Source organism: Phascolarctos cinereus, unplaced genomic scaffold, assembly GCF_003287225.1.
Source record: "Phascolarctos cinereus isolate Bilbo 61053 unplaced genomic scaffold, phaCin_HiC Scaffold_4;HRSCAF=312, whole genome shotgun sequence".
NCBI lineage: Eukaryota > Metazoa > Chordata > Mammalia > Diprotodontia > Phascolarctidae > Phascolarctos > Phascolarctos cinereus.
This window is the reverse complement of record NW_027555847.1, coordinates 672,938,166-672,965,689: the sequence shown is the minus strand read 5'-3', so window position 1 is coordinate 672,965,689 and position 27,524 is coordinate 672,938,166. Positions and strand designations below refer to the sequence as shown.

The 27,524-nt window shown below is 43.6% G+C and overlaps 1 protein-coding gene across 3 annotated transcripts in view; it reads left to right on the top strand.

Moving 5' to 3' along the window:
* Nucleotides 1-27,524, top strand: part of SBNO2 (strawberry notch homolog 2) — a 231,629-nt gene that overhangs the window by 56,026 nt on the left and 148,079 nt on the right. For 2 of the 3 annotated variants that reach the window (XM_078154089.1, XM_021009040.2), the window contains exon 2: nucleotides 17,128-17,338. The exons of the other annotated variant lie outside the window; for it this stretch is intronic. In XM_078154089.1, the coding sequence (XP_078010215.1) occupies nucleotides 17,268-17,338 (71 nt within the window). In that variant the 5' untranslated portion in view covers nucleotides 17,128-17,267. The remainder of the gene's footprint in view (nucleotides 1-17,127; nucleotides 17,339-27,524) is intronic. 3 annotated transcript variants of the gene reach the window in all.

Sequence of the window (27,524 nt, the reverse complement as noted above, 5' to 3'; positions counted from 1 at the left end):
TTAGGCTGGAATTTCTACAGATCTCTCTCTGACTAATTACATCCTATTGAATTGGATCTCCTTAAAATAGAATCTTGCTCATAGGCACTATCTTTTCTCTCCTTAGTACCTCATAGAGCACACAGCATGCAGTGGGTGTGTGCAGATGTTATTTGCTCTCAGGATTGATCTATCATATATGATCCCTGGTTAGAGTTGGAAAGACTTTTTGAAGAGACTTTAGAAGCTTTTATATGGTAAAGTGGAGAAAATTCAGAACAGGACAGCCTTCACGATTAATTCCATAAGCTTATTAAGGTATTAAGGTACTAAGGCTAGGCATTTATTCTAGGGGCTGGATGTAAAGCAGAAAGTGAAACAAGTGGTTTATTTTCTCTTGGTGAGGATGACATGCCCTTCAGTTCATGCTATATGAGGAGCAGTAGAAGGCCTAGAGAAGACGAAGCTTAGGAGAGACAGGATTCAGTGGGTGAAGGGTTATCACTTGCAAGGAGGATTAGACTTGTTCTGTTTGTCCCCAGAGGGCTTACTGGGGAGTCTTGGACAGAAGTTGCAAAGAGGCAAATAGAGGCTTACTATGAGAAAGTTACTACGTACCAGTCTAAACCCTCCAGAACTGGCATGGTTCCAGCAGCAGGCGAGTGGATTCATCCCCCACTGGAGGCCAGGGTTTGATTTCCAGGGCACTAGATGAGGTCCCCCTTCAGCCCCTGAGGTGTTGAGCCTTTGTGACTATAGACTGTCAGCCAGAAGGAACCAACCTCTCCATTTTACAGATAGAAACTGAAGTTCAGAGAGAGAGAGAGAGAGAGAGAGAGAGAGAGAGAGAGAGAGAGAGAGAGAGAGAAAGAGAAAGTGACTTAGCCAGGGCTGCACTTAAGAAGCAGAGCTGGGGGTGCAGCCCAGCTAGTCCTTACTTTCTTTTGTCTGCACTTGCCTGAGGCGTCACATACTTTTGAATGCTACCTCTGGCCTGAAGATTTAGGGCTTGAGGGCCTCTTTAGTCCCTGCCACACCGGGAGTTATTAAACACATTTGGTCTGTCTGATTAGCCAAGTGCCCTTCAGGGAAAAGGGGCCATGGAAAGGAGATCCTTATGGGTTGGTTCTATGGACCAGTACTTACTTTAGAGGGTTTATTTTTGACTCTCAAGTTGCCCACTATGTTTAAATTTTGGGGTGACCCAGAGCCAGATCTGTCATCTGGAGAAGATGGCCGTCAGATGTTTGGGGTTTTTTTTCCCTCCATATTTTCTTCATGGGTATAGAGGAAGAAGAGACTCATTCTGAAAGTTGGTGAGGGCAAGATTGCTGTGAAGAAAACTGTCTGCACTTACTCAGCACAACTTGGCACAGCCACCCCCATGAGTCTGTGACCTCAGACTGGCCTGCCCTCTGAGCTTATGGAAGGAAGCAATATTCCCCTTATGACATCATCATCCTCATCATGATAGTAGCTAGCCTTTATATAGTCCTATGAGCACAGTAAAGTGAATACATAGAAATATGTGTGTGTGTGTTTGTATATGCACATATTTATATACTAGTTAAATACAAGGTAGTTGAGGCCTAGGGTTACTAAAGTTGGTGGTGGTGCTGAATCAGGAAAGGCTTCATGCAGAAGGTGATGCTTGAGTTGCACTTACATCTTTTTTTTTTTTGAGAGGCAATTGGGGTTAAGTGACTTGCCCAGGGTCACATAGCTAGCTAGTCAATATCTGAGACCAGATTTGAACTCAGGTCCTCCTTATTTCAGGGCCAGTGCTCTCTCCACTGCGCCACCTAGCTATCCCTTGAGTTGCACCTACATCTTAAAGGAGAAAGGGACTCCCTGAGATGGAGTAATGTCCATAGAGGTTGGGCAGCCCAGTTGCATAGGATTTTTTTTTTTGCTAGGCATTGGGGTTAAGTGACTTGCCCAGGGTCACAGAGCTAGTATTATGTGTCTGAGGCCGAATTTGAAGTCAGGTCCTCCTGACTCCAGGGCTGGTGCTGTATCCACTGCACCATCTAGCTGCCCCTGCATAGGATTTGAAAAGCTGAACAGAGGGGTTTTATGTTTTATCCTAGGGAGCACCTGGAGGTGATCGAGTTGGGGAGCCCCATAGTTAGATCTCTGTTTATGAAAGATCATTTTGGCAGCAGGGAGAGATAGACTGGAGTGGGGAGAGACTCAAGGCAGGGTGACCAAGCAGGGGGTGGGGGGTTATCAGACTAGGGGATGTGGTGGAAAGAGTGCTGAATTTGGAGGCCGAAGGTCAGGGTCTGCTGCTTGATATCTTTGTGGCCTCAGGCAAGGCCTCTAGGGCCTAATTTTATTCTCTACAATGGGAAGGTGGAAGGGTTGAGCCACATGGGGTTCAGCATCTTTCTGGTTCTTAATGTATGGTCCTTTGAATTTAGGCCTCTCTCTGACTCCTTCGGGAATCCCAGGGTCACAGATGTTGGGATCATAGGCCTAGAGTAGGGAAGGGATCCTAAGAGGCCATTGTACTCAGCCTGACCTCATTGGACAGAGGAGGTACCCAAGACCCCAAGCTAGAGACTTGGGCTGTATCAAATGAGGCGAGATTTTAGGGACTTACATGCAAAATCTTACACTTGGGTTTAGAAAAATGAACCTCCCAAAGTATAAGGTGGGTTGCTATGGCTAGATTGCAGTTTGTCTGAAAAAGCTCTGGGAATTCTAGGGGCCTGGGCCTGAAAGCTCAAGATGAGTCATCGATGTGATGTGATAGCTAGAAAAGTGAATGTGATGTTGGGCTGCCTTAAAAGAGGCCTGGCTTTCAGAAGCACAGAGGGGTGATAGTCCCACTGTTCTCTGCCCTGGGCAGACCAGCAGATTGTTTAGTTCTGGGCACCTTAGGCTATAGAGGACACAAGCCTGAGAACATCCCCGAGAAGAGAAACCGGGATAATAAAGGGCCTTCCGTCTGTGTCATTTGAGACGAAGCACCTGGTGGTGGTGTCCTGGAGAAGATTCAAGGGGAACGTAACTGTTCGTGTGTTTGTGGGGCTGTCATGTGGAAGTGGGATTATTAGAATTGTTCTGTTTGCCTCCAAAGCACAGAACCACAAATGATGGATAGATGTCGCAAAGAAGCGAATTTAACCTTGATGTCAGGAAAAACTCCCTAACAAGGAGAGCTATTCAAAAGTGGAATGGAATCCTTTATTTAGTAATAGGCCCTTCTTCACTGGTGGTCTTTACATAGAGGTTAAATGACCACTTGTGGACTATGTTCAAGTTGGAGATTCCTTTTTGGGTATGAGTTGGAGTGGACAGACACCAAAGTTCCTTCCAACTCTTCCATGATTCTGTGATATAAGAGGTGGTGGACACCTTGGAGCTGGGATTACACAATCATTTAGTTCAGTCTTCCCATTTCAGAGAGGAAGAGGCTGAGATCCACGTGGGTGAGTGGGGGTGGAGGGAGGGGAGAGAGAGAGAGAGAGACAGAGAGAGAGAAAGAGAGAGATTTCAGGTATCTGATGAGTAGCATGGGTCTGGCAGGTAAGACTTCCTAAAATCCTACCCTCGATATTTGACTTTACCAGGCACAAACATACACAGGCAAGTTACGAGATCAGTTTCAACTTTCCTTTCCAAACCCCTTTTAATTCCTGGTGTATGGATTGGATTCTGCTTAACTGCCCAGCCATCTTAGACCATCTGGTCCTGTCCTCTGAGCAAGCACCTTTTCTCATTCACCTCTGTCTTTCAGCTCCATCACAGCGTGCCAGGTCACTTTTGTATTCAAGCCAGTTAGTGTCAGCAGAATCATTATTATTATGTTTTTGGCCTGATGTAAAAGCATGAATGCTTTTGTTGTTGTTTTTTCCTCTGGGAAAAATAAAGGAGGGGGTGGGGGTTGGAAGCCAACCAAGTAGGATGGGGTGGGAAGATCTTTCAGTTTTAAAGATTAATCATTTGGGTCCAGCCTTCCATTGATTATGCATTTCATTAAAGTTCTTCCCCTGAAATTGTAATGATTCCCAAAGGAGCTGTTCATATCTTAATGGTCTTTAATGCACAGGTCATTGACATAATAGACTGTTAACAGCTCTAGAATGTTCTTGCCCTTCATCTTGGGGACTTAACAGAAACACTGAGCTGTTCCTGCTCTTGGGGGCTTGCCCTGAATGGGACAAGGCCTGATTTCAGCATTGATTTGTTGGTTGACTTACTAAGTTCCCACTTCTGTCAAAGTCTTGTGCTAGGCCCTGGAGGGGTGGAGTGGGAGTGGAAATAGAAAGTTAGGTTAAGACATGACCCTTGCCTTCATGGGACTTTTAGTCTACTAGGGGAAGGCATGTATAGTAATAATATATCCGTGCCTAGGGGAGGAGCAAAGAAAGGGCTGTTTGCAGGAGCAAGGTCATTATCAGCTTAGGGGAATGATAGGGGTGTTTGAGTTGGTTTTTAAATGGTAGAGAGGAATTTAATAATTGTACGAATGTTTGTGGGGCGAGGTGCTGGATTAAAGGCATGATGATGTGGGTAAAGACATGGAAATAGGATATCACTGCATTTTCCAGAATGTTACCTAGAGTGTTAAGTCTAGCAAGGGGAGCAGTAGGGGATGAGGCTGGACATGCAGGGTAGGGCCAACTCTCACCTCCTGAGTTCTGAGGTTCCCCTAGATCTGACATTTGCAGCTGCAGATGATTTCAGTGATTGAACCCAAAGAGTAGTAATTAATGGTTTGCTGTCAACCCAGAGCAGAGGGAGCTTCTTAACCTGCAACCCATGAACTTTTAAAAATATTTTGAATAACTGTTTCAGTATAATTCATTTCCTTTACAATTCTGTGTATTTTCTGTGTGTGTGTGTGTGTGTGTGTGTGTGTGTGTGTGTATGTGTGTGTGTTTTCTTTTATGCATTTAACAACATGATTCTGAGAAGTCCATAGACTTCACCAGACCTACTGCCAAAGGGGTCCAGGACACAAAAAAGGTTAAGAGGGTCCTTGACTTTGTTCATAGATTTGTCCTTATTTAATGACTTAATACCTTTATCAAGTTTTTAGATGACACAAAGCTGGAATAGTTGCCCAATAAGTTTGGTGGCAAAATCTAGAACATTGGGTCTAATCAAATAATATGGAATTTAAGAGATAAATGTAAAGACCTATCCTTGGGTTGTCTACAAAAGTCTACAAATATAGGATAATGAAGGTATGACTAGAAGTGGTCCATGTTTAAAAGACTTGGGAATTTTAGTGGATTGTAAACTTAGTGTAAGTTAATAGTGTGGCTTGGCAGCCAAATGGTAATGGGATTTTAAGTGCATTAAGAGAAGAAGAGTAAAGGCAATAGATAGTCTTGCTGCTTTCTGTCCTGGTAGTAGAGAGAATGCAGGATTTGGGGTCATGTAGACCTGAGTTCAAATCCTGCCTCAGATACTTGGGATCTTTGTGACCCTGGGCAGGTTATTTAACTTTCTGAGCTTCTGTAAAATGGAAGTGGCACCAGTCTCACAAAGATGTTATGAAGGTTAAGTGAGGTGATAGATGTCAAGTGTGTTGTCAACCATAATGCACTCTATAAACAAGAGCTGTCATTGTACTTATTATTTCAGTTCTGGGGACTGTATTTTATATCAGACATTGACAAACTTGAAAAAGTATTCAGTGGATGGCAGCCAGGGGACTCAAGGCTCTGCCTCTGAGGATTCATTGAAGGAACTGTGGATGTCTAGCCTGCAAGGGAGAAGGCTTGGGAGGGATGAGTATAGTCCAAAATTGCAGAGGCAAAATCAGCTACAATGTAAGGAAAAAATTCCTCCTAAGTAGAGTTTTTCAGAGGTGGAATAGGCTCCATCTGGAGGTGATGCGTCCCCTTCGTTGTCCATTTTCAGGTGGCTGTTGGACAAGCCTCCACTAGGGATGTTGGAGCAATGGATATGAACTCCTTAAGGGCAACGGCTGTTTAATTTTTGTTTTGTATGCCCAGCACCTAGCACAGCACTTGGCACTTAGTAGGTCCTTAGCATTTTTTTTTTATTGAATTAAGATACAGTCTCACCCATGTCATGATATTCTTTGAAAATGCTGAAATTGTAGTTATGGGATCTCAGTTTAAAACCATGCTCTGCTGCCTACTGTACCTGTATGATCTTTAACAATCAGGCAGCAAACATTTATTAAGCACCTACTCTGTGCCAGGCACTGTGCTAAGCATTGGAGATTCAAAAAGAGGCAAAAGACAGTCTCTGCCCTCAAGGATCTCACAATCTAATGGCAAAGACAGCAAGCAAACAAATATGAACATATAGCTATCTACAGAATAAATAGGAAATAATTAACAGAAGGAAGGTACTGCAATTAAGAGGAGTTAGAGAAGAGTTAATGCCACTCGGCCCCTGTAAGCCTCAGTTTCCTCACCTGTAAATTGAGGGGGTTTGGGGGGTAGCTTGGTGCAGTATATAGGCACTGGATTTCAAATCAGGAAGTGGTTGTTTAGTCGTATGTGACTCTTCGTGGCCCCAATTGGGGTTTTCTTGGCAGAGATACTGGTTTGCCATTTCCTCCTCCAGCTCATTTTACGGGTGAGGAAATTGAGGCAAACAGGGTGAAGTGACTTGCTCAGGGTCAGACAGCTAGTAAGTGCCTGAGGCTGAATTTGATCTCAGGAAGAAGAGTCTTCCTGACTCCAGGAACAGTGCTCTATCTGCTGCACTGCCTAGTTGCCCTGGAATCGGGAAGATCTGACTTCAAATCCTGCTTCATGCACTTCCTAGCTGTGTAACCGAGGGCAAATCACTTAACCTCTTTGTAACTCAGTTTACTCATCTGTAAAAGAGTGTTGGATTTGATGGCCTGTAAGGGCCCTTCTAGTTCTGTCTCTGTGATCCTATGGTAATTTTGTTTTAAAATCTCTAATATTGCCAACACTCTTTATTCTAAGGTCATTCCCATCTGACTTTCTGTGATTATAAGAATAAAACACAGTCACTGCCCACAAGGAGCATAGAGTCTAGTAGAGAACATAGGAAACACAGAAAAGTCAGAGAAGAAAGGGACTTTGCTACACAGATTTTTTTTCCTCCACTTAATAGCATTTTATTTTTTTCCAATTACATGTAAAGATGGTTTTCAACATTCGTTTTTATAAGATTTTGTTTTTTCTCCCTTCCCTTCCCCCTCTTGAAGACAGCATGCAATCTGATAGAGGCTATACTTGTACAATCATATTAAACATATTTCCACATTAGTCATGTTGTGAAAGAAGAATCAGAACAAAAGGGGAAAACCACAAGAAGGAAAAAAAAAGAGAAAATAGTATGCTTCAATGTGCATTCAGACACCATAGTTCTTTCTCTGGATGCAACATAGAATGCTAATCATTTGAGAGGACCATAAAATGTATAATATGAGTCATCAGAGCTTGAAGGGGCCTTGGAATATAGAATGTTAGGGCTTTAAGGGCTCTTCCCATAGCTCCAAGTATTAAGTGCTAGGAGTGACATCAGTTCTCAGCATCAGAATGAGAGGCCATCTATCTAATCTAGCACGGCACCCAGCAATCCCTTGTACAACAAATCTGGCAAGTGACACCCACCATTTGTTTGAAGGCCTCCAAGGAGGGAGGAAGCCATCACCTTCTGAGGAGTCTCATTCTGAGGAGTCACTCTGGGACAGCTCTCAATTTTCAGATGTTTTTCCTTACATCAAACCTGTGTTTGCTTCTGATACTTATGAGCTATTTGTACCTACCTTCCCTCCCCAGTACCTACCTCCTCCTGGGATTCTTTGTTAGAGTTTCAGGGAATGACTTGCTTCAGTATAGACCAGTTTTAGTCTTAAAAAAAAAAACAAAGGCAAAATGCTTAGGCCAGGGGAACCTGTGGCCTTGAGGCCACATGTGGCCCTCTAGGTCCTCAAGTTCAGTCCTTTGACTGAATCCAAATTTCACAGAACAAATCCCCTTAATAAAAGGATTTTACAGAACAAACTTCTGTGAAGTTTGGATTCAGTCAAAGGGCTGCACTTGAGGACCTACAGGGCTACATGTGGCCTCGAGGTTACAGGTTCCCTACCTGGCTTAGGCCCTGGAGGAGAATAAGACTGAGAAGTTAGCTAGATCCTACGAGTTGAAAGCTCTTTAGAGCAAGGAGTTAATTCCTGTCACTAAACCTGAAGTCTGGGCCCTTTTAACTATGGTTTGCATGATTGAATTTCTCTTTGAAGGAGACCGTTCCCCAGTAAATATTTTCTGGTTGAATGAAGCTCTTAGATACTTAGTTGTAAACGGGATATTAGGAAGGAGGCAAACCCTACGGGGTAGTTCTGCTGAACTTTATTCTTCATCAGTCACAGTGTCATCAGAGAGTTCATTTAAAGGCACAGAAGTTCCTGCTGTAGGCCTTCACGTGTAGATTGCTTCCAAATTGAGGAATTCATCTGTGATTTTGACTAGAAAGGGAATCAAATGTGTGTATGTGGGGGAGTTGGCAGGGAGGAGAAGAGAGGGGATTAGTAGGAGGAATTTAAACTGAGATTCTACTGTTAGTTATGTTAGGGAGACAAGGGTAGGAGTTGATTTCTAGGTCACCAGCATTGATTGGAACTCTTGGCTTCTTGCTCAAATGTGATCTTGAACACCTGTTTTTGAGAGGTAGGCTTTCTCCCACTACGTCTTCTGAGAAGCCTGAGGGTTAGGGGGAGAGGAGGAAGGCAAAGGGGAGAGGGAGAGGAGAAGAGAGACAGACAGAGAGAAGGGGAGAGAAACACAGAAGGGAAGAGAGGCAGAGAGAAGGGGAGACAGATGGAGAGACGGGACAGGCAGAGACACTAAGACACTACCTTTTGGGGTTATTGTGAGCATCAAATGAGAATGAATGTGAAAGGTTTTGTAGAGATTGGGGTGCCACCCAGGGAGTTTCCAACACGGGGCAGAAGACTTGGCTAGAAGACCTCCAGAGGTACCTTTCAACTCTGAGATTCTGTGATTATTGAGATGACATCAGCAGAAGTCTCTTCTCTAGGCCTCTTGGCAGATGACCTTTTCTGAGAAAATAGGCCATTTGGCATGATTTCCCTTGTCTCCCCACTTTCCATCCCTAAATCACTTGGCCTCACTCCTTATTCTGTCTTCCCTTGATCTCTGATGAAGAAGCCGGCCCATCTTGCTAAGGCCACACCCTCCTCTACTTTGCAGCTCTTGAACTTATTTCGTCTGACACATTGTCCCTGAAGTCATTCTCTCTGATCTTTAATCTCTTGCTTTCTAGTGGCTCCTTCCATGCTTTCTACACTCACACTCAGTTCTCCTCATCCTTAAAAATCCCTCATTTGACTCTGGTATGTCCTTAAGCTATCATCCAGTATCTCTTCTCCCATTTACAGGTAGCTACATAATTCAGTGGGTAGAGTGTTGGGCCTAGAGTCAGGCCCTGACTTCCTGAATTCAGGAAGACCTGAGTACAGATCAGACCTCAGAGACTTACTAGCTGTGTGACCATGGGCAAGTTACCTAACATTTGTGTGCCTCAGTTTCTTTCCTTGTAAAATGAGGATTATATTCAAAGTTGTTGGGAAGATAAACTAAACTGGTGTTTGTAAAGTGCTTTGCAAACCTTAAAGCACTATATAAGTCCTAGCTGTGATTATTACCATTACTGTCTATTATTATTATTAGCTAAACTCCTCATGGTATTCACTTCTTTTTTTCTCAGTGACTTTTCAATCCTTTGGTGTCTGGCCGTCGACCTTATCACTCAACTGCTGTCTCCAGATCACTGATGATCTTTAACTGCTATCCCCAGTGGCCTTTTTTGTTTTTATTCTTTTTGACCACTGTGTAACATTTGAATATTGATCACTGTTCTCCTAGATATTCTTTCCTCTCTGGGTTTTAGTGATACTCTTCTCAAATTTCTTCTCCCTGTCTGGTTACTACTTCTCACTCTCCTTTACTTTACAGCATCTTGATGGTGGACATACCCTCAGGCTCTGTTCTGCATCCTCTCCTCATTCTCCTCTCTGAGTGATCTCATCAGCTTTCATGGGTTCAACTATCATTTCCATGTAGACAACTACAAGCCTTAGGCTCTCTCTTAAGTTGTGGTCCCATATCATCAGCTGCTTGTTGGATATTTTCATTGGATGCCCTAGAGGGACCTCAAATTCAACAGGTCCAAAACAGAGCTTATTATCTTTTCCTCAGCAAACCCACTACTATTCTCAACATCCTTTTTTTTGGGTGGGGTTGGGATCTCCCTCTTTTGCCCAGGCTAGAAGTACAGTGGCCACTCTTGGGCATGGTCTTACTGCTCATTAGCATAGAAGCTTTTACCTGCTCCAATTTTTTTTTTCTTTTTGGTGAGGCAGTTGGGGTTAAGTGACTTGCCCAGGGCCACACAGCTAGTAAGTGTCAAGTGTCCGAGGCCGGATTTGAACTGAGGTCCTCCTGACTCCAAGGCTTGAGCTCTATCCACTGTGCCACCTAGCTGCCCCTACCTGTTCCATTTTCAACCTGGACCAATTTGTGCTTCTTTAAGCAAACCAGTGGGGGGCTGACCATATTGGTACTGGACTCGGTGGAGCACCTATCATCAGCTCAGGCTAGCTAGTAGCCCTTGCCTTCTCCCTTAGCAGGGATTACAGGTGTGCACTGCCATGCCCGGCCTAACTTCCTTATTTCAGTTAAAGGGCCCTTCATCCTTCTGGTCACAGAGATACACAACCTTGTAGTCATCCATGACTTTTTACTCTCACTCAGCCCACATGTCCAAAAAAGTTACCAACTCTGGTAGGTTTTTACTTGTACCACATCTCTCACAAGATCACGGATTTAGAACCTGAAAGGAACCTTAGAGTTTGTCTAATCTACACCATTCCCTTACCCCTTGCCTCCACCCCCCACTGCCAATTTACAGATGAGAAAATAGGGTCATTGAGGTTTGGTGACTTGCTCAAGGCCCTCCACATACTGCTCGCCTTAGCCTCCTCCAGTGGCTCTTCTGCCACATCAGAAGTGGATTTTGAATTCCGGTTCTCCACACCAGATCCAGCTTCATGCTTTCTCCCTTGATGATTCCCTTTCCTTCTCTCCATTTGCCTGGGCCACCATCATCGTGCAGCATTCTCATCGTCTCTTACTAGACCAGGGGTGGGGAACCTGCGGCCTTGAGGCCACATGTCCTCTAGGTCCTTTAGTGTGGCCTTGTGACTGAATCCAGACTTCAAGGCTGCAGGTTCCCCAACCCTGTGGTAGGCTGTTTCAGTATCCTGCAGGTCTGGGCTTGGTCTCCCAGCTTCTAGTCCGTCCCCTCTCCAGTCCATTATATGTACAGCTGTCAAGATGGTGTTAAAGCTGTGTCACTCTCTGGGTTAAGAAGCCTCAGTGGTTCCCTTTTGGCTTGAGGCTAAAATACAGGCTTCTGTGCTTTGGCCTTCTGGCTCCAGGCCACCCTGTCAGACTCAATACACAGCATTGCCTTTCCTGGACTAGCTCCAGTCCAGCCATATTGGCCTTCTTGCCCACTGATATTCCATCCTCTAGCTCTCTGCCTTTGCACGAGCTGACCATTCTTGGAATGTACTCCATCAACCTGTTCTTAGCTTCCCAGCACCACCTTCTACAGGAGCCCTTTTCCTGTCTCTAGCTGCTGGTGTCTTCCACTTTCAGTTACTTTCTGTGTAATCTGTATGTAGCTCGTATATACTTGTGTTTGTACGTTTCTCCCACTAGAACGAAAGTTCCTTAAGACAGAGACAATTGTTTTGCTTTTTCTTTGTGTCCCCTGCACTTAGTGCATAGTGAACCTTAAGAAATGCTTGTTGGTTGATTTGTATTGGTTGTCTGTTTTCTTATATATGTGTACTTTATTTCCCTGGATAGAATGTAAAGGACCTTGAGAGAAGGGACTGTGTTTTGTCTTTGTAACCCTAGTGCTTAGCACAGGGTTACATACACATAGTAGGTACCTAATAAATGCTTGATGGATGCTGTCCCTGACTCCTTGTGTGACCTTGGCCAGAAGCTAAGAAATAAAACAACCCAAATGATGTCAAACACAGGCATTTTCCCTTTTGATTAGTAGTGTTAATAGTAATCCTCCCCATCTTTTTTGCCTTATTGTAGTGTGGTGGTGGCCCCAGATGGCAAAGGCTAGGCCCATGGAACATAAACTCGGACAGGTCCAACTCACTAACCAGCAGGAACTTCACGTATGGCCTGGGATTGTAGCACTCTGTTGGGAGTTTTTCAGAAGTCAGTTAATTAGACTGCCTCAGGAAGCAGTGAGTTCTCCTTCCCTGTTGGTCTTTGAGTGGGTAATTTGGTCAGTGATGTTGTTGGATTTGAATCCTTTATTTGACCCTCATGGCCTGTGTCACTTAGCCAAGCCTTTTAACTTCCCTGGACCTCTGTTTCCTTATTTGGATGAGCTGATGAAGGCTGTGTGGTACAGTAGAAAGGGTCTTCAGGGTTTGAAGTCTGAGGGGCCTCAGATCCCTCCTCTGTCTCTTTGTGATTTGGGGCAAGTCATTTCCCTCCCTCGGCCTCAGTTTCCTTTTCTGCTAAATTGTGTATATAATATCGTTAACCTCTGAAGTCTTTTTCTGCTCCAGATCTGTGATCTGAAAATGAGGGAGTTGGATGAAATTGATCATCTCTATGGCTCCTTCCAGCTCTTAATCTAAGATCCTCTGTCTGAAAGCCTTCTTTGTGCTCAGCCCCACACATCTCTGAGGTATTCATGGCTAGTCTTTGGTTTGCTCATCTCGAAAGCCTGAGCATGGCCCCATTTTTCCTGGCCCTGCTGCGTGTCATTCTCATCCCATCGAGTGCAGTCCCGTGTAGCGTTTCTCCTGCCCATTCTAGCTGGGTGCTCTTGTTGTAGGCCTGTCCTCACTTGTGTGAAGATGAGTTCTGCTTGAGGCCCAAAAGCCCACTTGGGTCTGTGGCTCGCCCCCGTATACCATTACTATCATTGTAAAAGGGCCTTCTCATGATGCCGAGGGGTGGAGGCACTGTGGCCTGGGCTACTCTGACACAGTTGCACAAAGCCTCTCAGTGGGGTGGGGCAGTGGGGGTGGGGGTGGATTACTGGAAATGCTGTGGATTTCTTCACTTCATGGTTTAATGTGGGAGTGGTAGCTCTCCTGGTTGGATCTTTATTGGCCAGATGAGTAACATTCACTTTGCCTGATGGCTACATAGACTCTGAAGCAAAGCAGCCTTCCTTTGGAGGCTAAGCCGGCACCTTGTCACCCATGACACAGCTCTGTTTGCTCCAGGCCCAGTAGCATAAGCCAAGGACAACTGTGCTGAGCTTGTCATCTTGATTTCCTGGGAAGCCGCAGGTTTGAGTTTCTGTCTGAAAGGTGCCACAAACCGTGCCCTTTGACTTGAACTCAAATCAGGTTTTTTTTAGTTGGCATTTTTTTTTCTTTTCCACTTAGATATAATCAAGTTGAGGGTGGGTGAACTTGTTTGATGACTCTGCCACTAATTTCTCGTGTCATCTTGGGCAAATCTCTTCCCCTCTCTGGGCTTAAGTTTCCTCATCTGCCAATAAAAAAGATTGAATTAGGTGATATATAAGGCACCTTTCAGCTGTGACATCCTGTGTTCTAAGATCCCTGACAACTCTAAAAAGAGCTGCTCTCACCATTGACTTTGCACCTATGTGTGGATAAGAGTGGCGATGAGACATTCATGGTCTTTCCTTCCTGGTGGGGAGAAAAGACCCCAACAGAGACAGCTCTCATATTTTCTATTCTTTTACCAGTCTGTATTCTAAGAGGTCCTTTCACATTCTAACATTCTAGGCTTTAAGGCCTCTCTCAGCTCTGCCATTGTGTTCTGTGTTCCAAGGCCCCTCTTAGCTCTTACATTGTGGATTCTCTCCTGAGGTCTTAAAGATTCCAGTCACTGTTCCCACTTGATCCCTAGTGAGCTAAACAGGCAGCTCCTAATGATTATGTTGCTGGTGGAAACACATGCCCTAGTTTGGATGTTAGAGAACTCACCATTAGGGATAGGGCAGTGTGGTGTCCCAGAATGGAAAACCTGGGAGGCTTAGTTTAGGCTCCTAATGACTGTTTCTTTCCAAGACTTTTACAGCTTATCAGGGAAACAAGTTTCAGGAATTTTCACTTTGCCTTAACTAATCTCTACTGGCTGGAGCCTTCCTGAAGTTTTTGCAAGCCTTTGCTCCGAGCCCCCAGGTTATCGTTTTGTTCACAGAATCAGATGCCTAGAAGGAACTTTGCCAGATTTTTTAGGCCTTTTCTTTAGTTCTGAGCAAGCTTGGACCCAGATCTGCTCAGATAAAGTTATCTCTTTCCTCCATAAGTCTTTACAGTAGGAAATATCTTACTTCCCTTGATAACCCATGCCAGTGCTTCCTGACCTGATAGACTAAAGTTAAAGAAAATTCTAATGGAAAGGGACCCTGTGGATGTCTGTTCCAACACTTTGTGGGATGCAAGAATTCTTTCCTTCCTTCCATAAAATCATTGGCCCGTGATCTGCTAGCATCTGCTAGATCATTGAACCCAGAATGTCAGGGCTGCAAGAAACTTTAGAATGCAGAATGTTAGAGCTGGGAAGAGCCTCAGGACACAATGTAGAGGCATCAGGTGGTAGTGGGGACGTCACTGAACCTGGAGTTCCAAGATCAGTGTTCAAGTCCTATCCCTGGTGCCCACGGGCTTGATTATGGGCAAGCTGGTCATCTCTCTGAGCTTCAGTTTCCTCATCTGTAAAGTGGGGATAACTTTATCTGTCATACCTGCTGCCAAGTGTTACTGTCAGGCTCTGGCAAGATTATATATCTAAAGAGCTTTGAAAACTTTGGAGTGTTAATGTTAGCTATTATATAACTGTTATTACTATAGTTACTATATAGTTACTATATAACCATATTATTATATAACTATTTTATAACTTTAGTTAGAGCAAGAAAAGACCTTAGAGATAATCTAGTGCAGTCTTCACATTTTATAAGTATTTTTCCCTTTTTCAGTAAATAAAAAATACTGATATACAAATGTTAATTTGTATGATGATTCACACCAGAACTTTCTCAATAAATAGGGAGTAAGAATAAGATGTGAGAGGTAACACAAATTTAAAATCTAGCACTCTCACTTTCTCTCGCTCTCCATATATATGTAAAATATCAATTTTATCTCAATGTAATAAGCATAACAAACAATAGAATTATGTTCACAGTAACCTTATGTGTAAGGAAAAACTATTGGTCTCTTTTGGGATTAAGAAAGATAAAAATATTTATGCCTTATTGAAATGAGAGACTCAACTTCCTTTGTTTGTATTCATTCTGTAAACAATCTTACCCCAGTAGTATGTATCTGTTCCTCTTGATCAAGTTTTATACCATCAGTTCTCTCATAAGATTGTCTTACCTTTATTTTTTAATTTAGATAGTACAGTCGTTGTCCGGTTCCCAGCCTCCAAGAGCCCCAACTGTCAGTAACTGCGTTACTGTATATTTGATAGCCTTCTTAGGCTAGATTCCTAGGCCAAATGGCTCACCGTTTAATATTTTTAAATTTAGACTACTCTGTAATAATTGAAAACTACATATCTGGTCTTAAAAGGTAGAGTAATGTTGGTGACAAGTGGCGGTGTGGTTCTTCTGATAAAGAATTATTGGGTTTAGTTGAAGTTCCTCCTCCAGTGCTGGAACAGTCAGATTCACCTGAATCTTGGTGGTTTCTTGGCCTTCATCGGTCTGTTTAAGATGGCATTGTGCTGTCGGGTGATGGCCCTGCTCGAGTGGTGATTGCATTGGCAGAGGACATGGGGGAATACTTCATATAGTGCCTTGCACTGACAGCTAGCCTGTCTCCAGAACCAAGTCCCCTGATTTTGGTCATTTAATGGGACACAGTCTAAATCTGGCTCTGTGGATAAAATACCAGTCTGCAAATTGGTTTAAGGACCCCTCTCTCTTAAAAATATTTAAGGCCAGGGCCATGGAGGTGACAGAATACATCTTACCTTGATCTGCTGTGTTGACTAGTCATTATTCATAAAGTTATAAGATTTGCTTTAAAGTGTTCTCCACCCTGTTTGCTTTAAAAACCTCTCCACCACTTCTGGAGGAGGGGCTATTGTTAAACCTTAGAGTTATCTCACGCCGTTGGCCATCCACTCGGTTTGAATTTTTGCGGACAGCTGACTAGAGGCTGCCCATGATTGGGTTGGAACCAGGTGTTCCAGGCTCTCATTGTCCAACTCCTCCTTCCTAGAGTCATTCAGATAAGTGACAAGGTCAGTTGACTAAAGGTTGCACCTAATTCTATTCCTTTCTAAGAAAATGATAAGAAAGCTAATCCAGATCCATTGAGCCCAGTAACCTCAACCTATATGCCACCTGTCCATTATCCGCCACCATAGCTAGTGCCAGTAAATTTACTGCCCTCTTTGTTTTATAGGGGACATACAAGGGTTCAATCCTGGCTCTTTGAGGGAGGGACAGCCATCTCTTACCATCTTTTTAATTGTTCTACCCAAGTGCTGAGGGTGCTCTTGGGGACCTCACCATTCTTAGAATGAAGAGACACAGGGTAAGATAAAGGTATTCACTGCATGTGATTTATGCCAAGGTGCTAGATTCAACTTTTGTCCATTAGACCCAAATCACAGGTTATGTTGACTTAGTGCATCACTAGGTGATTTTGTGGTATGGAACCCTATATGGATTCTGAGATAGAGGTATGTGTTCTCCTCTGACATCACAGAAATCCCTTGGTTTTGAACTCAGATTGAGTGGGAGTGCCCTCTTTTTTGACCATCAATAAGGATGTGCATTTTGTGCCATTAAAATATTTTCCTGCCCATGTGGCAACCTCCCTCACACTGTCCGTTATATTAAGACAGAAAAATGTTCTAACTTGTCCTAAATCCCACAGTGAGTTAGTAACGGAATCAGGAAGAGATCCAAGCTAGGATACTCGTCTGTCCTGTTCCCTCTGATAGAGAAAGGAAACTGAAGCTCGGGAGGAGATGGGTGACTTGCTCAAAGTCACGCAGAGGGCGGCTCGTAGTACTCCAGCCCTGGCCTTCCCACTTCCAGGCCATTGAGAAGCAAGGCAAAATCTTTGTGTTTTGAAAGTGATCGCATTTGCCTTTGTTTTTTTCTTAGGACATGGTGCAAATTGAAAAGCAGAGATAGACACTCTGGCGGCAACTTGGTCATAGCGGTGTGCCCCCAAAGACTGCATGCAGCAAGACCTTGACTGATGCCCGCAGTGCATCCTGCCATGGACGGGGACTATCCACCACATGATCCCCCCCAGACAGGAAATATTCTCTACAGCCTGCCCCACCTCCAAAGCCCCCTGCCCAGCATTGAGGTGAGTGAAGACCAAGGCCAGAGCCCGGCTTCAGCAGAAACGCACTGGGTGTCTCCTTCTCTTGGGACTGGTATTCCAACATTGAGAGGCAACGTGGTGGGCAGCAAAGGCAGGCCCATTGATCTAGAGCTAGAAGGGGCTTCCGAGGTCATTTAGTCCAGTCTTTTCACTTGACAGATGAGGAAGTGAAGCCTGTGAATGGTTGGTGACCCGCCTGAGGTCACACAGGTAATAAACACCAGAAGCAGGATTTGAATGCAGGTCTTCTACACAGTGTTGTGCCATATTGCACTGCTGTGACATGAGCTGTGTGACTTTGGTGGGTCACTTCTCTTTTCCATGGCTCAGATTCTTCATTTGGAAAATGGGGAAATGGTTGGTCCCACCTTCTTCTCAGGGTTGTCAGGAGGAAATGGCTTTTAAAAAAAATTATTTATTTTCCTCAATTACATGTGAAAATAATTTTTGACATTATTATTTTCTTTAGATTTTGAATTCTGAATTCTCTCTTTCCCTCCCTTCCTCCCTTCCCCAAAGACAGTAAGTAATATGATGTAGGTTGTACATCTACAGTCATGTAAAACGTATTTCCATGTTAGTCATTTTGTGGAAAAAAACTCAAACCAAGAAAAAGAAAGTGAAAAATAGTATGCTTCAGTCTGTATTCGGACTCCATCAATTTTTTCTGTGGAGGTAGAGATAGCATTTCTCATCATGAGTCCTTTGGAATTGTCTTGGATCATTGTATTGCTGAGAAGAGCTAAGTCATTCATAGTTGATCATCTCACAGTGTGGCTGTTACTGTGTACAGTCTTCTCCTGGTTCTGCTCACTTCACTCAGCATCGGTTCATGTAAGTCTTTCCAGGCTTTTCTGAAATCAGCCTGCTTGTCCTTTCTTATAACACAACAGTAAGGAAATGGCTTTTTATACTGAGTAATGTATAAGAAGATTAATTAGTATTGTTATACTCAACCAAAAAGCATTTATTAAGTACCTACTCTGTGCTAAGGTACTGTGTTAAGTCTGGAGAGTACAAAGACAGAAATGAAATAGCCCTTGCCCTCAAGGAGGAGGAGATGATGCATGTATGTGGCTATATATATATATATATATAAAATATATGTGCATTTGCACATGTGTATATATATGTAATGTATATGTACATGCATACACACATGCACATATACATATTTATATGTTTCTGTGTACATATACAAATCAACAAACTGTTTACCCTCTGTGATTCTTCTCTGCAACTTCAGAATCCATTGCTAATGTCATTGTGGCCCTCCTGGTACACGTCAGTAATCTCTTGCCTCTGTGGACCACCTTACAGTTTACAAAGTGCTTTCACATCCTGGCTTCCTTTTGTTCTACCACCCACATGAGGTGGGTATTGTGGAGGCCAGGGGGTCCAAGGGATGCTTCTCTGGTCACCTGGCCCAGAAATGTATGTCCTGTGATGTTTCCCCTACAGCATGCGATGCCTGGCTGAGCTGGAAGATTTTCTTCTCCCAAGGGCCTTTGTGGACATGGTGCTGGAGAGGTAACAGGAGAGAGCCTGCTTTCTAATCAGGCATCTTGTATAATTGTATCACAAGTCACTCCCCTCAGAAGACCTTAGAACTCTGCTGTGGGATCAGTTTGTACTTTAGGAATGGAGAGCTGGCACATGCAGAGAACCTTCCATCAGCTCATTAGCACAGTTTCTATTCAAACAGATGCCTCTCTGAGTCTCAGTTTTTCATCCTTTGTAAAATGGGGGAAATATTGCTTATCCTGTCTTCCTCCCCCACCTCAAGGCACTAGAGAAATTGGATTGTTAGCATTGTTACAAAAAGACAGCAGACTGTGATGTCCCTAAAGACTCATGTCGAAGAATGGGGGGAGGAGGACAGAGTAGATGTATTGGAAGAGGGAAGGTGTATTTGGGAATAGCTCATAGCTATCATTTTAGAACTTCCCCCTCTCCCCCTTAAGCGCACACACACACACACACACAGTGCTGTGACCTACCTATATACCTGTTCATTCGAGGAATCTCAAGAGCTGGGGAAACATCCAGAAGAAAGCCCGGAGTTGGAAGGGACATCAGAGGGCCTCTAATAGAGCCTCCTAACGGAAGAGGAATCACCTCTAAATCATCTCTGACAAATAGTCATCCAGCCTTCGCCCGATGACCTTCAGTGAGGGCAGCTCATTACCTTCCGGGACAACTCAGTTTGGATAGGTCTGATTGGGAGAGTTTTTCCTTTTACTGAGCCTCAGTTTCTCTGTTTGTGGCTTTGTTTGTTTGTTTGTTTTTGGTTAGGCAATGGGGTTAAGTGACTTGCCCAGGGTCACACAGCTAGTAAGTGTTATGTGTCTGAGGTCAGATTTGAACTCAGGTCCTCCTGAATCCAGGGTCGGTGCTCTATCCACTGCACCACCTAGCTGCCCCCCTGTTTGTGGCCTTGGCCCATTGCTCTGGCTCTGTCTACCCTCTGAGGTCAAGAAGAACAAATTCAGGGGCAGCTAGGTGGTGTAGTGGATAAAGCACCGGCCCTGAAAGTCAGGAGGACCTGAGTTCAAATCCAGCCTCAGACCAAACACTTCAAACTTACTAGCTGTGTGACCCTGGGCAAGTCACTTAACCCCAGTTGCTTTAAAAAAAAGAAGAAGAAGAACAAATCTAGTCATCCCTTTTCTGTGTGACAGCCCTTGAAATATTTGAAGATGGCTGTCATGCTCCCCTTAAGTGTTCTCTTTTCCAGGATAAATATCCATGGACTTGAGGCCCTCTATCATGCTGGTTGGCTTCCTCCTTATCAGTGTCCTTCCTAAAATGTGGCACCCAGAACAAAACCAGGACTGAGTGCAGCAGGATAACCTCCTCCCTATTCCTGGACGTTGTGCCTTTTTTAATATAGGCTCAGATTGCATTCAGACTCTTGGATACTGCATCACATTTTTGATTAGAATGAGCTTGGGGTCCACTGAAACCTTCTGATCATATTCAATGCACTACTTTTTAACCCTCTCTTCTCTGTCTTGGTACCTGTGAGGTCGGTTTTATAAATGCAAATATAAGACTTTACATTAATCCCTATTAAGTTTCATCTCCATAAATTTGGCCCAGTGTTTTAGGCTGCTGAGACCTCTTTGGATCCTGACTGTGCCATCCTGTACACTAATTATCCTTCCTCACTTTCTGCCATCTGGCATCTAATAAAGATGCCATGGCTCTGCCTTTTTTCGTGTTACTGATAACAAATATTCACACAGGGCTTGGCCTAGACCTGTGGGGTGCTCACTCCATTGGAGGTTTCCTTCCAGGCAGACACAGAACTGTTCATGACTTATTGGGGTCTGACCACTCAATTTTCACTCCGTTTAGTTGGACTCTCATCTCGCCATCTTTTCCATGAGAAAAGTGTTAAAATCTTTGTCACTTTTTTAGCTAAAATTGAAGTAAACCGTATCTGTATCATTCCGCTCTTTTAACTTTGTTATAAAAGGAAGTAAGGTTGGTGGGACATGACCTTTTCTTGATGAAACCAGGATAACTCTTTGCGATCACCACCTCCTTTTCTAAATGTTCAGCAAGTCATCTCTTAAAAAAAATTTAGATAGATATAATTTTACATTGTAGAATATGTGTGTGTGTGTATGTATATACACACACATTGTAGAATTGTACTATACTCACAAATAGACAAACAGACATATATGGAGGCGGGGAAAGGAAGGAAGGGGAGGGGAGGGGAGGGGAGGGGAGAAAGGGAGAATAGAATTTTGCCAGGGGCCAAAGTCAAGCTTGGTCAAGCTATAATATTTTGCAGATTCCATTCTTTGCCCTTACCTGAAAGTCCAAACAAAATCAGTTCTCTAATCCTGCGTCACCTGTCCCTTTATCCAGGATCTTTCAAAGATCACTGCTGAAGATTCAGCGATCACACCTGTCAGGTGTTTTGTTTTGTTTTTTCCCTTCCCAATGCAGTAGGAGGTTCCCCACCTCTGCCCTAGGACATAGTTGAGCAGGGCCCCTGACTTGAGCTCATCAAGGGGAGGTAGGTGCTCCGTCTTGTCTCGTCTCCCAACTTATCTTGGCTATCCAGTTCTTGTCATGCATTTTTGTGCTGTCCTTTCCAGCTTAAGGATCATTAGTTTTAGCAAAGAAAAGAGAAACAAAGCATGGGTGGAGCAGCTTTGTCTCTCCTGTTCATTTTCCTCATTCTTTCCATCCCAGGCAGTGGGTAGCTCTGTCCCTTCTGCGATCTTGCTGTCTCCTCAAGTATCACTTGTGAGCCCCTTTTTGCTACTTCCCCTTGGCACCCCTGGCACCTCTTTGAAGGGATGGAGTGTCACTGTCTGCTGTCACTCTTGCTGTCTTCTGCCTGTGTCTTTTTAAAATCTAAGTTGTTTGGTGCGTTCCCCATGGGTCTGCTACAATCATCTCTTTTGACAGCTCCCCCTTCTTACCATAATTGTTCCTCTTTATGTCTGTAGAATTTCATTTTGGAAAGCATCCCATCCCTTCTGGTCTGCAATCCCCTTTAGAATTACAGGCCTTATCATCTTCCCCAGCTTTCCTCTGAGCTTTTCAAATAGAGGGCTGCAGCTCTCCACTCCTGGTGTATCGCCCCTTCTAAGATGGAGCACTCGTTTGGCTGTTTCACCCTTCCACCTCTCCCCATCAATGCTGCCTCAGCGGTGAGAGTCAGGTGGAGAGCGGCTGGTATACTCATTAGTTCCTCAACCTGTTGAAAGTTGGAATGATCATTAAAGCAAGTCAGGAAGTTATTAGCTGCCCTGTTTTTGTCAAAGAGAGGGAGAGAGAGCTCCAGCAGATGTCTAGACAGTACACTAGTGAATTTTTTTTATATAATATATATATATATATGTATGAAAGTAATAGAATATTTTTGCACATAAGGAATGAAGTATTAGGAGAATCATAGGAAGACTTACATGAATTGATACAGAGAGAAGAGCAAAACCGGGAAAACAGTATAGCTGATGCCCACAGCAGTATAAATGCTAAGAACAACAAAATCACATGCTGTGTTGTTAGAATGATCAAGCCTGCCCTCACAGAGCCGAGAAAATGTACCTCCCTCTCCTCTCTGCAGAATGGGGAAAGTGGTACACTAGTGAATTCACCACTTTATTGTTTTACAAGATCTAGAACTGGAAAGGAGAGACAGTTCCTCTGCTCTGCAGCTCCTTTACAGGTAGGGAACTTGAAGCCTAGGGAGCGATAGTGACTTGGTCAAAGTCTCGCAGACCAAGAATTCATATCCAAGGCTCAATTCCAAATCCAGTTTTCTGTCTACTGTCATCACAGCCGACCCTGTGTGTGTGTGTGTGTGTGTGTGTGTGTGTGTGTGTGTGTGTGTGTGTGTGGCTGTCCCATGTTCACCTTTCCATGGAGGGCTGAGCCACCTGACACATTGACAGAGGTTCCTACAGCTTTCTCCCCTGCTGTAGTTCAGAGCCTGAGAGCCCACAGATATCCGTTCTTGAGATGTGAAGATTTGGACTAAGGCTCGACCCTGGAACACTTTGAGGGATCCCTAGCACCCTAGCAGGGAGAATAGAGGGGACCTAGCCAAGCGCTTCACTTTCCAGACGAGGAAGCTGCAGGTGGAGGAGGTGAAGCCTTTCTCAGTTTATTAGTTCGAGGCACAGACTGGCATTTGAATATAGATCTCCTGATGATTGTTCTTGGGAACAATATCGAAGTGCAGGGCCTTATACCCTGTGTCACGTTTGAGCCTCACAGCCATTCTGGGAGCCAGGGGCTGCAGATAGTGGCCCCATTTTACAGATAAGGAAACTTGAGGCTCAGAGAGAAGTGACTTGACCAGAGGCATGCAGGTGTCTGTGTCATGTTGTTCAGGTTAATTGGTCACAGTGATTCACATTTTTAGGGCACTTTAATAATAGTAATTATTATGATTCATATAGTAAGCACGTGAAGGCTAAACAAGCATGTGAGGTATCTAAGGCCAGCATGCTCCCCATTTCTCCCCATCCCCCTTGATGGAATGGGGATATGGTCTCCAGAAGAAGAAATGAGTCAGCCCTGTTTCCACAGCAAGAGTCTGAGGGAGGGTGCCGTGGTTGGGATCACACCCATGTAGCTCATTACTTTCAGCGTTGTATTGGGGAAAGAACCTCAAGATTGTTAGCATCTTATCTTAATTGCTGTCTTGTTTTTTAAATCATCTTTATTTCTGAGTCTGTCCTTACCCCTGCTCAATCCAGTGAGCCATCCGTCTTATCAAAGATTTAAAAAAGAGGGGGAAAAAGCGATTTAGCAAAACCAGCCAACACATCAGCAGTGTCTGAAAGTGTGTGCAGTATTGCATACCCCCTTTTGCAAGGTGGCAGGAGGGGAGAAGTACTGGTAGTGGGAAGCACTGACTTTTTGAGTGTAGGAGACCTAGGTTCAAAGCCAGGCTTTGTCATCTACTAGGCTTCTGAGTTTGGACAAGCTGTGTGGCCTCTCCTGGCCTAACTTTCTCCTTCTGAGAAATGGGCATTGTACACCTTGCTCTGTTTATTTCAGCGTGTTCTTGTGAGTAGGTCATGACTACAAGACTGCTTTATAAATTATAAAGTCCTGCACAAATATAAGAGATTATTAATGATGACAGTTTAGTCCTTTTAACGTAAAATCCCGTTTAAGACCCTGGACTCCCTTTGGTGTCAGCCAGATGCATAGGCTTTAATTTATTTCTTCAAGTTTCTTTATAAAGAAGAGAAACACTTTGGAGGTTGCATGATTTTGCCTGCGTAAGCTCCACTTTCGTACAGGTATATTGTGATGTGGCTTGGTGCGGAGAAGAAACATTGGAGCCAGAGTCTAGAGACCTAAGCTCAGACCCCAGCCCAGACTTAGTATCTTTGTGCTTCTTGGCAACCACATCCCCAGGAAAGATGTAAAAGAACATTCTATCTAGCAAAGACATAAGGAAAATAATTGTTAAGTTCATCATGCAGTAAACATTTATTAGCCGTCACTTCTGTGCCCAGAACTGTGCCAAGTCCTGGGGATCTAAAGAAAGGCAAAAGCTGGGCCCTGCCTCGAGGAGCCCCCATCTGCTGGGGAAGACAGCATGCAAACAACTAGGTAGAAAGAAGCTGTGGGACAGGAAAAATTGGAGCTAATCAGTGGAGGGGAGATACTGGCATCAGTGGGGGTTGGGAACTGCTCTTGGAGAAGGTAGAATTTTAGCCAGGACTTTGGGGAATTCAAGAGGGAGAGTTCCAGGCATGGGAGACAGCCAGTGAAAACGCTGTGGGAGATGGATGGCTAATTTGGTTTCACTTTCTATTATTAAGTTACAGTGGAGCCTTTTGAATTTTGTGGGGCCTCTCCTTGTCCTGTCTCTGTCCCATTGTGCAAGTGAATGGTGAATGGGCTTTCTTAGCCTGGGCAGTTCAGAGGAAACCATAGACGATGCCCTGGCAGCTCGCAGTTACAGGTCTTGAGCGGCCTCTTTTCATGGTTCTGTTCCCTAGCTCAGCACTCACTGCGGGCTCTGTGCCAGATCCAGACCAACCTCCGCACCATGCTTTCCCCCTGCTTCTCTTTTGGCCTGATGATCTTCCTTCAAAGGTACTTGTAAAAAGAACACTAGGAGAAAACATTCATAAAAAGAGCAGCAGCCTAGAATGCTAGTTCTGATTGTACCCCTTACCAATACTATTTACCTTAGACAAGTCACATCCCTTTATTGGTCCTCTTTCTTTCCTTGGAATGAGTGATTTGAAATAGATAAGAGAAATTCCTTTTCATCTCAAACATTCTGTGTTCTGAGTTCCCTCCAATCTCTCGTGGTCTGTTTTTTAAGGCCCCTTTTAGCTTGACCTTTCTCATTTTTTAAAGAATGTATTTCTTTTAAAATTTAGATGTGCAAATTTAGAAAATCCAGCCTAAATGTTCACAGGGCCTATTTGTGCCTGATGTGTGATAGAGCATTCCGAGCTCCTGTTGGTCTGATCATCCGTGGTCGGGTGCATTGTAACTTGACTCTAACAGTGATGTCATTTTGGTCCTCTTCAAGAACGAGGGATGACAACCAGCCAACCGACCATTAAGACCCAGAGAGATACCAGCAAACCTTAAGATTTCCATTTGCCAAGATGAGCAGAGAGAGAGGGTTGTATATAAATCATGACTTTCTGTTGTGTACGATTTTTAAGAAAAAGTATATGTTAAATTGAACACCCACATTGCCCTGCTTTTTTGATCTCTTTTTGAAGTTCCTACTAGTCTTTTCAATGTATTTTTAAGTATTTAATTGATGCCCTTTTTTTTTCTTCCTTTTTTTGGGGGGAGAGGGGTGTCACTCTTCCTATCTCCCCTGTTCATCCCTTAAAGTCTCCCCCTGCCCCAAATGAAAACCCTTTCTTTTAACAAGTATTGTTAAGCAAACAAACAAAAATCACATATTGGCCCTTGTCTGAAAACATAAGACTTCTGTTTCCACAGCCCCATCACCTCTCCACCAAGAGGTGAAAAGCATGCTTGGTTGTTTGCCTTCTGGAATCATGATTGGTCATTGCATTGAACAGATTTCTGACACCTTTCAAAGTTGTTTTCCTTTAAAGTATTGTATAAATTCTTCTGATCTCCTCATTTCACTCATCATTAGTTCCTATGAGTCTTCCAGGTGTCACCGAATCTGTCTCTTTCATGATTTTTTACAGTGCAGTAATGTTCAGTTCCATTTCTGTGCCATGACTCAGCTGTTCCCCAATTGATAGGCACCCATTTTGTTCCCCATTTTTGTTACTGCAAAAGGTGCTGCTATAAATATTTCTGTACATTTAGCACAGGGCTTGGAACATAGGTAAGGCACTTTAATAAGTAAATATATGGGTCCTTTCACTTGGTCTTTGATGTCTTTGTGGCACCACATGTAGTGGGAGTATCACTGTGACGGAGCTCACTGTGTATATGTCGCTGTGCGCCTGTCTGGTTCCAAATTGTTTTCCTGAATGGTGGCACCAATTCACAGCTCCAGGATGCCTGTCTTCTCACAGCCCCTCCAACAGTTGTCATTTTTCTTTTTTGGTCACTTTTGACAGCCTGACTTGTCTGAATTGCTATTTCTCTTATTAATGATTTGGAGCATTTCTTCATGTAATTGTTACCAATTTACATTTCTTCTTTCAAGAGCTGTAGGTTCATGTTCTTTGACTATTTCTTGAGGAATGGCTCCTCTTCTAATATAGTTGGATCAATTTGATGTATGTCATGGATATGAGACTTTTTTCAGAGAAATTTACTGCCAAGATTTTTCCCCCCATGTTACTTTTTCTGTTGTAACTGCAATGATATTATTTGTGTTGAAAATTTTCACTTTTGATATGTAGTCAGAATTGTCCATTTTATCTCCTGTGATCATCTCTATCCCTTGTTTGTTACGAACTCTTTCTCTAACCATTTTTATGAAAGATATTGCCTTCTCTTCTCCTTCAGCATGTTTATAATCCGACCTTTGATATTCAGGTTACGTATTTATTTGGAGTTTGTTTGGTCGTGTGTAGTGTGAGCTGTTGGTCTAAATCGGGAGTGTCAGACTCAAATAGATTTGAATCTTTTCTGTTGATTATTGACTTAGAAAACTACAAATTACTACAAACTACAAATTGTGTTTTTATTTCTTTTGTTAAACATTTTCTAATTATATTTTAAATCTGGCTGGGGCGGGGGTTGCTGATAAAACCTCTGGTCTAAACCTAAGACCTTCCAAATTCTGAACTCTCTTCTTAGGCCCTTTGTGAAGGCTCTGATATTCAGTGTGCTAAGGTCCCTTTCTTTTATTACATAGAGTAGAGCCTACATGTTAGGTTCAGAAATGTGTATTGAAATCAGTGATCAGAGAATATCTCAGCACACACCCCTCTTCCAAAATCTTAGCATTGAAAAGAAAGTAGAAAAAAGGAATAGCGAAGTGACCCTGGAATAGTTTTTGAATGCCTGGGTGCCACCTTGGCCCTCACTTTGAGTTCAATCCAACAAACACTCATTTAAGTGCCGCCTGTCTAAAGCAGGATTCACAGGGCTGGGGTTTTAAAGGAATCTGTCCCTTTTGTCAGGGCCGTTATGTATCCGCTCGGGGGGAGTGTGTGTGTGGTGGATATAAGTACTGAAATGAATACGTAGGAAATTCCATGTATGGGAACAA